Source organism: Anoplopoma fimbria, chromosome 3, assembly GCF_027596085.1.
Source record: "Anoplopoma fimbria isolate UVic2021 breed Golden Eagle Sablefish chromosome 3, Afim_UVic_2022, whole genome shotgun sequence".
Lineage (NCBI taxonomy): Eukaryota > Metazoa > Chordata > Actinopteri > Perciformes > Anoplopomatidae > Anoplopoma > Anoplopoma fimbria.
Window position 1 is genome coordinate 417,859 of NC_072451.1, and position 12,500 is coordinate 430,358.

Sequence of the window (12,500 nt, forward strand, 5' to 3'; positions counted from 1 at the left end):
TAGAAGAAGGTTACATTCTTCTTCTCCTCATCAAATTAACTTTTCATCCTGTGAGAAGACGTTTCTGTTATGAACTTTAAGTCATAACCGTCTCAAACACAGCAGGAGGAAATAGTGTCTTTGTCGGGGACTACTTTCAGCGGCGGATGAATCTACATTTTCTGCTCTAGTGAGTATTTGTGGCAGCAGGAAGGAGTTTGTGTGAATATAATATCTATATAATAAACTACGGTGGCCCAGCAGCTCAAAGTCAAATATCAAATGTTCAGACACAACTGGTTTCATCAGCAACACGTCTATCAGACTGAACTCATTACACTCAAATCAACCTTCTTATACTTCTTTCATATCCTATCTTATATGTATATACATATAAATATATATATATAAATATATAAATATATGAATATATATATTTATATAATATATATATATATATATATAAATATATAAATATATAAATATATATAAATATGTAAATACATGAATATATTATATATATATATATGTATATAAATATATATGTATATATACAAATATATAAATATATATATTTATATATATATATTGTCTTATGTGTCTTCAGTCTTAAATGAAAGCTGAAATAAAAAGACAAATGAACTTGAATTGAAAAACATTCAGTAAATCAATAAATAAACGTTTTATTACAAATACAGAAGAAAAAAACATTTATTATTTAAGTTAAACATTTTAATATTTATTCATATTCATAATTTTAGTATTTATTTATTTATTTCAGCATTTATTTCCTTTTGATGGATGAAGGTCATCTTTCATCTCAATATTAATATCTACAGTCAGAGAGGAAAGCTGTCCAGATGAAGGTTTTTCAGTTTTCATGTCCGAACAGAGGAGACGAGCAGGAGGATCAGAACCAGTGGAGAGAGGATCAGAACCAGTGGAGAGGATCAGAACCACAGGAGAGGATCAGAACCACAGGAGAGGATCAGAACCAGGATCAGAACCAGAACCAGTGGAGGATCAGAACCAGTGGAGAGGATCAGAACCACAGGAGAGGATCAGAACCAGTGGAGAGGATCAGAACCACAGAACCAGTGGAGAGGATCAGAACCAGTGGAGAGGATCAGAACCACAGGAGAGAGGATCAGAACCAGTGGAGAGGATCAGAACCACAGAACCAGTGGAGAGGATCAGAACCAGAACCACAGGAGAGAGGACAGAACCAGTGGAGAGGATCAGAGAGAATGGAGAGGATCAGAACCAGTGGAGAGGGATCAGAACCACAGTGGAGAGGATCAGAACCAGTGGAGAGGATCAGAACCACAGGAGAGGATCAGGACCAGTGGAGAGGATCAGAACCAGTGGAGAGGATCAGAACCAGTGGAGAGGATCAGGACCAGTGGAGAGGATCAGGACCAGTGGAGAGGATCAGGACCAGTGGAGAGGATCAGGACCAGTGGAGAGGATCAGAACCAGTGGAGAGGATCAGAACAGCTGCTGGATCACTTCCCGAAGGCGTCCATCATCTTGCGGTTGCTGTCGGCCTGCTGGGCGATCTGCTCGGCCCGGGCCATCTCCAGAACTCCTCTGAGCAGGTGGAAGGTCAGATCCAGAGAAATGGGAGGCTCCTCTGACCTCCTCCCCTTCTCCACGGCCTCCTCCTGCTCCTCCACCTCCTGAGCCTGAGCCCGGTTCACCGCCGAAGATGAGGAGGAGAGGAGGCCCGGAGCAGAGGAGGATCCTCCACCTCCTCCCACTCGGAGGGAGAACTCCTCCCCCAGGTGGAGCAGCAGCGGTTGGGGGAGGAGCAGGCGGCGGCCGGCGGGGGAGTCAACGGGTCGACAGTCAGCAGAGCGGGGGAGGACGACGCCGAGCAGAACCACGACCCACAACAACACCTTCATCTTCATCTTCATCTTCATCTTCTTCACAGAACCAACCTGAAGGAAGACGGGAGGCGTTATGAAGCCTGACAGGACGAGCTGAGGGATCAGAAACACACAAGTTCATCAGACAGACATGGACTGAATCCTCAACTAACACACATACACACAAACATATACAGTACATATGTATGTGTGTATCAGACATGTGATGGTTCTATGATACTATAACTCATATTTATGACTTATTTATTAGTTCTGTTGAGATGCTTGTGCTCATAAACCCTGAGATGAGTGCTGTCCTCAGATTAAAGGTCAAAGGTCAGAGCGTCTTCAGGAGGAGTTAGTTCTGAACTGACAGAAGTTAAACTTTGACCTCTGAGATGATGAAGGTATCAGAGGATCATATCAACGCGTCCTCATCCATATGTTTATCTCACATATTATATCATCGATATCAGAGCTACGTCACACCGTGTGTGTGTTTCACAGCAGCTCCACCCACTGAAGAAGCCTCTGGTGTCCACATCAGTTGTTTGTATTTTCATAAAACACTTTAACACTTTATAAAAATAGACCAAAACAAGGCAACAGGTTGTTTGACATTGCTGAAAAAATAAGCTACAAGGCAGGAAAACTGAGTTTAGGATTAACGGAAAAAAACAACTATTAACAGACATTTATAAGATAAGAGATAAAATAAGATAAGATAATCCTTTATTAGTCCCGCAGTGGGGAAGTTTACAGGATTACAGCAGCAAAGAGGACAGTGCAAAACAAGAGACATAGTATATAAAAAAATAAAAACACAAGATCAAAATAAGTATTATAAATAAGCAAATGAGCAATAAAAACAGAAAGAACAGTAGAGAATCCACAGTAAAAATATATATACAGACAGAAATGATTATAAATGTTGTATTGCACAGTGTATTAATGTATTAGTGTCATATGGTCTGCTGGGAGCAGAGCTGGTTGTGCAGCCTGACAGCATAGATTGTTATGGATTGTTTTGTACAAGATATATAGATATATACAGTATATAGCACAGAGACGGCACTGGTGAAAATGACCAATGACCTTCTAATAGCTTCAGACAAAGGACTTGTCTCTGTACTTGTATTGTTAGACCTTAGTGCTGCATTTGATACCATTGATCACCAAATCCTATTACAGAGATTGGAGCATCTAATAGGCATTAAAGGAACCGCACTCAGCTGGTTTAAGTCGTATTTATCAGACCGATCTCAGTTTGTATATGTAAACAATGAAAGCTCGATGAAAACCAGGGTCAGTCACGGAGTTCCACAGGGGTCTGTTCTTGGACCTATTTTATTTACCTTATATATGCTTCCCTTGGGGAATATTATCAGAAAACACTCAGTAAACTTTCATTGTTATGCAGATGATACCCAGTTATATCTATCAATTAAGCCAGACGAAACTAACCAGTTCTCTAAACTTCAAGCATGTCTTACGGACATAAAAACCTGGATGACCTGTAACTTCTTAATGTTAAACTCTGAAAAAACAGAAGTTATCCTACTAGGCCCAGATCACCTTCGAATTCAATTATCTAACGATATAGTTTCTCTAGATGGCATTGCTCTAGCATCCAGCACTACCGTTAAGAACCTTGGAGTTATCTTTGACCAGGATCTGTCTTTTAACTCTTATATAAAACAGATCTCAAGGACAGCCTTTTTTCATTTACGTAACATTGCGAAAATCAGGCAAATCCTGTCTCAAAGCGATGCAGAAAAACTAGTTCATGCATTTGTTCCCTCTAGACTAGATTACTGTAACTCCTTATTATCAGGCTGCTCTAATAGGTCTCTTAGATATTTACAGTTGATCCAGAATGCTGCAGCACGTGTTCTAACTAAAACTAAGAAAAGAGATCATATTACTCCAGTATTAGCTTCTCTGCACTGGCTCCCTGTTAAATCAAGAATAGAATTTAAAATTATTTTACTTACCTACAAAGCTCTAACTGGCCAGGCACCGTCTTATCTTAAGGAACTTATAGTTCCATATTACACAACTAGAGAGCTGCGCTCCATCAATGCAGGGTTACTTGTGGTTCCTAGAGTATATAAAAGTAGGATGGGAGCCAGAGCCTTCAGTTATCAGGCTCCTCTTCTGTGGAACCAGGTTCCAGATTCAGTCACACTCACCACTTTCAAGAGCAGGCTTAAGACCTTCCTTTTTGATAGCGCTTATAGTTAGGGCTGGTTCAGGTTTATAGTTAGGGCTGGTTCAGGTTCTCCTTGGTCCAGCCCCTAGATATGTTGCTATAGGCCTAGACAGCCGGGGGACTACCTAGGATACACTGAGCTCCTCTCTCCTCTTCTCTCCCTCCTTCTTTATGTATTAATCTCCTATTTATGCACATTACTGATTTTGCTTCTTCCCCGGAGTTCTTGTGCTTTCTCGCCTCGCAGGTTCCCAGGAATCTACTGAGGCCCTGCTGACACCCACTGCTACTACCACTATCATTATTATTATTATCATTATTATTATTTTGGACTATACAAAATAAACTGAATTGAAATTGTAATGATGTATGAATGTGGATCTATTCCACCTGATAGTGGCGCTATAACAACACACATCAAAATCAGAACTCTCCTTTCATACAGCCTTTCGGTCCATGTGATGTCACCAAATGTGTTACAGACGTCTCTGGAACGAGCAGAACAATTCTTCTCTCATGATTCAGTTTGTTTTTAAAAATGTTTGAGAAAACTGAAACTCTTGTCGGGTCTCAGATTATTAACCTTATCTATATATCTATATATCTATATATAGATATATAGATATATAGATATACACTACTATATCTGTAGTTATTTTTTCATGCTTTATTTACATCACTTTATGCTTGATTATATTTATTATGCATAAACTACATCATTGGTTCTGTCCATATATGATCTTAATGCACAGCATTAACAGATTAAAGAGGTCTGAAGATATTTAATAAGAAAAATAAAAATATTCTCTTACCTGATTGTCCTGCAGAGCGTCTCTCTCTCCGTATATCTGTCTGTCTGTCTCTCCGTCTGTCTGTCTGTCTGTCTCTGTCTGTCTGTCTGTCTCTCTGTCTGTCTCTCTCTCTCTCTCTCTCTCTCTCTGTCTCTTCAGTAAACTAGAAACACTGTTTCTAGTTTATATATGGGTGTGAGTGTCGGGGGGAGGGGCTCAGACACCTCTTTGTGAACGGGACGATGAAGATGATGGTGATGGTGATGATGGTGATGATGATGATGATGATGATGATGATGGTGATGATGATGGTGATGATGATGATGATGATGATGGTGATGATGATGATGATGATGTGATGGTGATGATGATGATGATGATGATGGTGATGATGATGATGATGATGATGATGATGATGATGATGATGATGATGATGATGATGATGATGATGATGATGATGATGATGATGATGATGATGATGATGATGGTGATGATGATGATGATGATGATGATGATGATGATGATGATGATGATGATGATGATGATGATGATGATGATGATGATGATGATGATGATGATGATGATGATGATGATGATGATGGTGATGATGATGATGATGATGATGATGATGATGGTGATGATGATGATGATGATGATGATGATGATGATGGTGATGATGATGGTGATGATGGTGATGATGATGATGATGATGATGATGGTGATGGTGATGATGGTGATGATGATGATGATGATGATGATGATGATGATGATGATGATGATGATGATGATGGTGATGATGATGTGATGATGATGGTGATGATGATGGTGATGATGATGATGATGATGATGATGATGGTGATGATGGTGATGATGATGATGATGATGATGGTGATGATGATGATGATGATGATGATGATGATGATGATGATGGTGATGATGGTGATGATGATGATGATGATGATGATGATGATGATGATGATGATGATGGTGGTGATGATGATGATGATGATGATGATGATGATGGATGATGATGATGATGATGATGATGATGATGATGATGATGATGATGATGATGATGATGATGATGATGATGGTGATGATGGTGGTGATGATGATGATGATGATGGTGATGATGATGGTGGATGATGATGGTGATGATGATGATGGTGATGATGGTGATGATGGTGATGATGATGATGATGGTGATGATGGTGATGATGGTGATGATGATGGTGATGATGGTGATGATGATGATGATGGTGATGGTGATGATGATGATGATGGTGATGATGATGATGGTGGTGATGATGATGATGATGGTGATGGTGATGATGATGATGATGGTGATGATGGTGATGATGATGATGATGATGATGATGATGGTGATGATGGTGATGGTGATGATGATGATGATGATGGTGATGGTGGTGATGATGATGATGATGATGGTGATGATGATGATGATGATGATGATGATGGTGATGATGATGATGATGATGATGGTGATGATGATGATGATGATGATGATGGTGATGGTGATGATGATGGATGATGATGATGATGATGATGATGATGATGGTGATGATGGTGATGATGATGATGATGTTTCTACATCATGAAGCTGTTAGATGTTAGATGGAAGAAAGGGTCATCATTAGTGTCACCTTCATCACCTTCATCATCTTTGTCATCTTCATCATCTTCATCATCTTCATCATCTTCATCACCTTCATCATCTTCATCACAACACACATACTGATGATGCTCCTCTAACAGATCCACGTTGTTCACAGGTTTCTGTATCTAAACTCAAACAGACAGGAGCTGCTTCCTGTTTGAAGATGATGAAGATGATGAAGATGTGACCTTTCTCAGCTCCACTCTCTGACCTTCATCTCTTCAGGAACAAAAAACACTGTGACACTCAACAGGAAGTTCAGTTTCTTGTGAAGGAGATCTGTTCCAGTTTGTTTAAACACCTTTGTTGTATATAATCATTTCATATATTTATATATATAGTTTTATATATATATATATTTATGTATAGTTTTCAAATACATATTTATATATAGTTTTCATATATATTTATATATATTTATACAAAAGTTATTCATTTATTGAATCTTTTTTATAGTTAAAAGTCATCATAAAAACACTGATGTTGAGGAAACCTTCTGACTCATGGTATTGATTAACTGTGGGCCGATCGATGGATTGATTCTGAATCAGAATCTGAATTCATATAAAATAATAAGAAGTCATGAATGTGTTTGATAAAGTGAAGACGTGTCCACGTTTAGGTCCTCTGGATGAAGCCTGAGGCGTGTGGACAGTCGCAGGTTTGTTTAAAGGTCGACGTGTCGGATGCTGCAGGTCTGAAGCGTGTTCTGTCTCTCTGCTGTGACCTCTGACCTTTCACTGTTTACACGACTACAACTGGAAAATCCTCTCTCATCTAAATCAATGTGTCTGTAGCCACATACCTCTGAGAAATAGAAATATTTATATATTTATATATTTATATATTATATATTTATATATTTATATATCTGCTCCTTTTGTTATAAAAAACACCTTCACTTAGTTTAGTTTATATATATATATAATTTATATATATATATATATATGTATGTATTTATGTATTAATAAAAGTTATTACATACAGCATGCCAGCAGGACGACCCACTCAGAGACATTAGTTTCTTTAATGTTGGGACATTCGTTCCAGACCACATGAGACCTGGTCTCTGGACCAGGAACAGGATTTGGGGTTAATGAGGTAACTGCAGGGTTTTCAGTGTTAAACCTGCTGCTCAGACCGTAGACCTGGAACAGACCCTGGTAGACCTGGACCTCATAACAGACCCTGGTAGACCTGGACCTCATAACAGACCCTGGTAGACCTGGACCTCATAACAGACCCTGGTAGACCTGGACCTCATAACAGACCCTGGTAGACCTGGACCTCATAACAGACCGAGAACACTTTCATGTCTTTATTGTTTACTGTTGTTTTCTCTACAGAGACCACCTTATTATTAATATTAATATTAATAATATTAATAATATTAATAATATTAATAATATTAATATTAATTAATATTAATTAATATTAATTAATATTAATTAATATTAATTAATATTAATTTATTAATTAATATTATTATTAATAATAATATTAATAATAATAATAGTAATAATGATAGTAATAATGATAGTAATAATAATAGTAATAATAATATTTTGATATTCATATTAATAATAATACTATGAATATGAATGTGGATGTGAATATTAATAATATATAATATTATATAGTATTATTATGTTATAATATTATTATTATTATTATCATTATTAATATTAATATTAATATTAATAATGATACTATTATAATAATATGAATGAATATAATAATATTATTATGTTATATTATTAATATTAATAATATTATATAGTATTAATATTAATATTAATATAATATTAATATTAATATTAATATTATATAATTAATTAATAATAATACTATTATAATAATGTGAATATGAATGTGAATATGAATAATATATAATATTATATATTACTGGTTGTGGCAGTGGGCGTGGTCTGGGAACAGTGCCGGGCTGTAACATGGTGCTAATCAGGCGGAATGTATTTAAGCAGTAGCAGGCGGGAGTTCGAGAGCGACAGTCACAGACGAGGAACGGACTGAGACAGAGCGAAGCCATCAGAGATGGGTGGGCCTGACGGGCCTGGGCCCACCCACTTGTACAACTGGCCCGCCCTAAATGACAGCGTGATTATTAAATTATTTTTCATAATTCAAATTAACATCTACATTAATAATAAAGACTAAAAAAACATCCAGCTAAAAAGGAAAGATCATATTTATTATGTTATTAACATGTGTGAAGTCGCCTGCGCCAGTATTGTTTGTGGTTGTCATAGTAAACTTGCCGCCTTTTTACGTCCTGTACAGTTTACGTTTGGCATTATCGAAATCCACAATGGAGCTCATCCGTAATTATTAGCATACAGATACAGATTATTAGCATAGGCCTACAGCATGGCTCGACAGACATCACTTTCCAACTATATCAAGAGAGTTAGAACGGAGTCACCAGATGCTGCCGGACCGGCGACAGCACCTGCACCAGCTAGGCAAGCTGTGGGATTAGCGTGGGAAGAGGGGCCTATTGGCGGGCAAGAAGGAGCAGCCAGCCAGTCAAGCTCCGCTGGTTCATTGGCTCCAGTGGACCTGTCGGCAATAGACGAACCGGCTGCACAGCCGAAACTAAAGAAGTACCCCATCACAGTTTTTGGGCACAAGGACAGGAGCTTCTCATCACACTGGTACGAGAAGTACAGATTTTTAGAATACAGTGTTGTCAAGGACTCCGTCTTTTGTAAAATGTGTCGGCATTTTGGAGAGAGTGGCGGGGAAGAAAAATTCAGACGTGATGGATATAAGGATTGGAAGCATATGAATACAGCTTGTTATAAACATGATAGCAGCAGAGCTCACCAGACAGCTGTGGAGAAATATAATAATTACAGAGAATGTAACATGTCTGATCGTGGCACAATCATCCATCAGCTCCTCAACACAGATGGCCGGCAAAGTGAGGTTATAGAAAGAAATCGGGAGCACATAAAAGTAGTACTTGACATTGTGCTTACATGTGCAAAGCAAGAGATACCTCTACGCGGATTCCGTGAACATGAAGATGAGGTGAAAAATGCCGGTAATTTCCTTGAGTTGTTTAAACTCGTTTGCAGACACAATCCAGATATACAAAGGCGACTGGATGCTATTCCGAACAATGCAAAAATGCTCAGCCATGACATTCAAAATGACTTGCTAAATGCAGCATCCACTCTGCTGTTGCGACGCATGAAAAAGGAACTGCATGGATCAGAAGGAACTTTCTATGCAATACTAGCCGATGAATGTAAGGACGTATCTAAAAAAGAGCTGGTGGCCGTCTGTTTAAGATATGTGTACATGGGATCGGTGAGGGAACGAGCAATCGGCCTTGTGGATACAGAAGAAATGACAGCTGAAGCCATTTCCAAAAAAATAATGGAAGTTGTGGCACCTCTTGAGTTGGACCCAAACCTCTGTGTGGGATTCGGATTTGATGGCGCGTCTGTTATGGCTGGACATAAGGGGGGTGTTCAAGCCATCCTCAGGAGCACCTTTCAAAATGCAATCTATGTGCACTGCCACTCTCATAGACTGAATCTGGTGCTGGCATCTGTCGCACGGACATCGTCTGATGCATCAACTTTTTTGATACCCTGAACTCTCTGCACACTTTCATGGGTGGCAGTCAACGGCACGCGCGCTTCCTCGGCGCACAAAAAGAGATGCATCCTGATCGGAGACCACTGGAATTGGAGCGAGGATGTGACACAAGGTGGAGTTCCAGATCAACAGCAGTGAGTAAAGTGTCCACACTCTATGACGTAATTATTGAAGTACTATCGGGATATGCAGAAGAGGGAGGACAGAGTCAAATTGATGCGCAGTCATTATTACAACAGATGCGAACCAAGAAATTCATATTTCTCCTTGTACTCTTTAAAGAACTATTCAGCAAATCAGACTTTGCAACCAAAGGCCTTCAGTCCATCAATGTATCAGTTACAGACACGGTGGATTTGATTGAAAACCTTAAACAGTCACTGACAGACATCCGCACCAGCGACCGTGAATTCTTGAAGATGCTGGCAATTACGAATAAGATCATGGGAGATAATGATATTGACAGTTGGGATATATCTTTGCCGTCCCGCTCACGAAAGCTCCCGAGTCGATTTCGGGAAAGTGTAGTTACTATGTCACTGGGAAAATCTACGAGAGTGAGGAGTGACGATGACTTGCAAGCGATATTAAACCAAATAATAGACTGCCAGATGAATGAACTCAGCGCCAGGTTCCATGACGACTCATACGGACTCATGAAAGCAGCAGGAACTCTATTGGCAACTTCTTGTGAGGGCAGCTTGTCAGACATGACAAAACATCTCAATGATGCAGGGAAGTTTTTCCATGTAAGCGTGACAGAGTCAGAGCTTTCAGTGTTTCTCCAGCACGCCGCAAGGAAGAGAGCAAGAGGAGAAACTTTTAAAACTCTTTTAGATGTGATGGACATATGTAGTGAGGAAGTCTTCCCTCATATTCATAGCTTCTTAAAAGCACTGATAACGCTACCTATGACGTCATGTACAGTTGAACGCGTCTTCTCCAGCGTCAAGAGAATAAAAACTGCCAATAGGAGCTCGATGCTCACCACTCGCCTGAACTCACTCTGTCTGTTAACATTTGAAAGGGATATTACAGTCACTTTGGACTATGATGAAATTATTGATGTATTCAAAAGCAAACCCCGTAGACTGCTCCTATAGAGAGGGTCAGAGAAAGATGTGAGAAGACTTGTTACTTGCCTATTGTTTACAGCTAATTCAATATTGTAAGCACTGTTTTTTTTCCTGCTTTCATGCTGCCGCTTGTCTGTTGTTTTTATGTTCTAAGCTAGCGTTTCAGGCCAAATAACTTACAAAATGTTGAGATATTTCATTGGGTTACTTTATTAAAAATACATATGTTAAAAAGAAGTGGTCTATGCATTTACGAGGGAGAGGCCCGCTGGGTGAGCGACATTCACTCTTAACGGGGAGTCAAAGCGGAATGCAATATAAACACACACACAGTCAGTCCGGGATCATAAATTATTTAACCAAAGTGCGAACACGTTTCATGATTATGATCTTGTGAACTGAAAAACTAGACGTTCCGGATGTTGTTGCTGTTTATATTTGATCGTGAATAACGTTGATACAAATAGTGGCCCATCCGAAATTGAAATCCTGGCGCCGCGCCTGATTGTGTATATTGTGTATATTGTGTATATGGTGTATATTGTGTATATTGTGTATATTGTGTATATTGTGTATATTGTGTATATTGTGTATATGGTGTATATTGTGTATATGTGTATATTGTGTATATTGTGTATATTGTGTATATTGTGTATATTGTGTATATTGTGTATATTGTGTATATGGTGTATATTGTGTATATGGTGTATATGGTGTATATTGTGTATATGGTGTATATTGTGTATATTGTGTATATTGTGTATATTGTGTATATGGTGTATATTGTGTATTGTGTATATGTGTGTATATTGTGTATATTGTGTATATTGTGTATATTGTGTATATTGTGTATATTGTGTATATTGTGTATATGTGTATATTGTGTATATTGTGTATATTGTGTATATTGTGTATATTGTGTATATTGTGTATATTGTGTATATTGTGTATATTGTGTATATTGTTATATATTGTGTGTGTATATTGTGTATAGTGTGTATATTGTGTATATTGTGTATATTGTGTATATGGTGTATATTGTGTATATTGTGTATATTGTGTATATGGTATATATATTGTGTATATGTGTATATTATGTATATTGTGTATATTGTGTATATTATATATATGTGTATATTATGTATATGGTATATATTATATATTATTATTATATATTGTGTATATTATTGTGTATATATATGGTGTATATTGTGTATATGTATATATGGTGTATATTGTGTATATGGTGTATATTGTGTATAT

The 12,500-nt window shown here is 38.0% G+C and overlaps 1 protein-coding gene across 1 annotated transcript; it reads right to left on the bottom strand.

Moving 5' to 3' along the window:
* Positions 1–1,484: 1,484 nt before the first annotated feature.
* Positions 1,485–1,892, bottom strand: LOC129116817 (corticoliberin-like). The gene has a single exon (XM_054627516.1). It carries the CDS (start codon positions 1,890–1,892, stop codon positions 1,485–1,487), a length of 408 nt encoding a protein of 135 aa, XP_054483491.1.
* Positions 1,893–12,500: the final 10,608 nt, after the last annotated feature.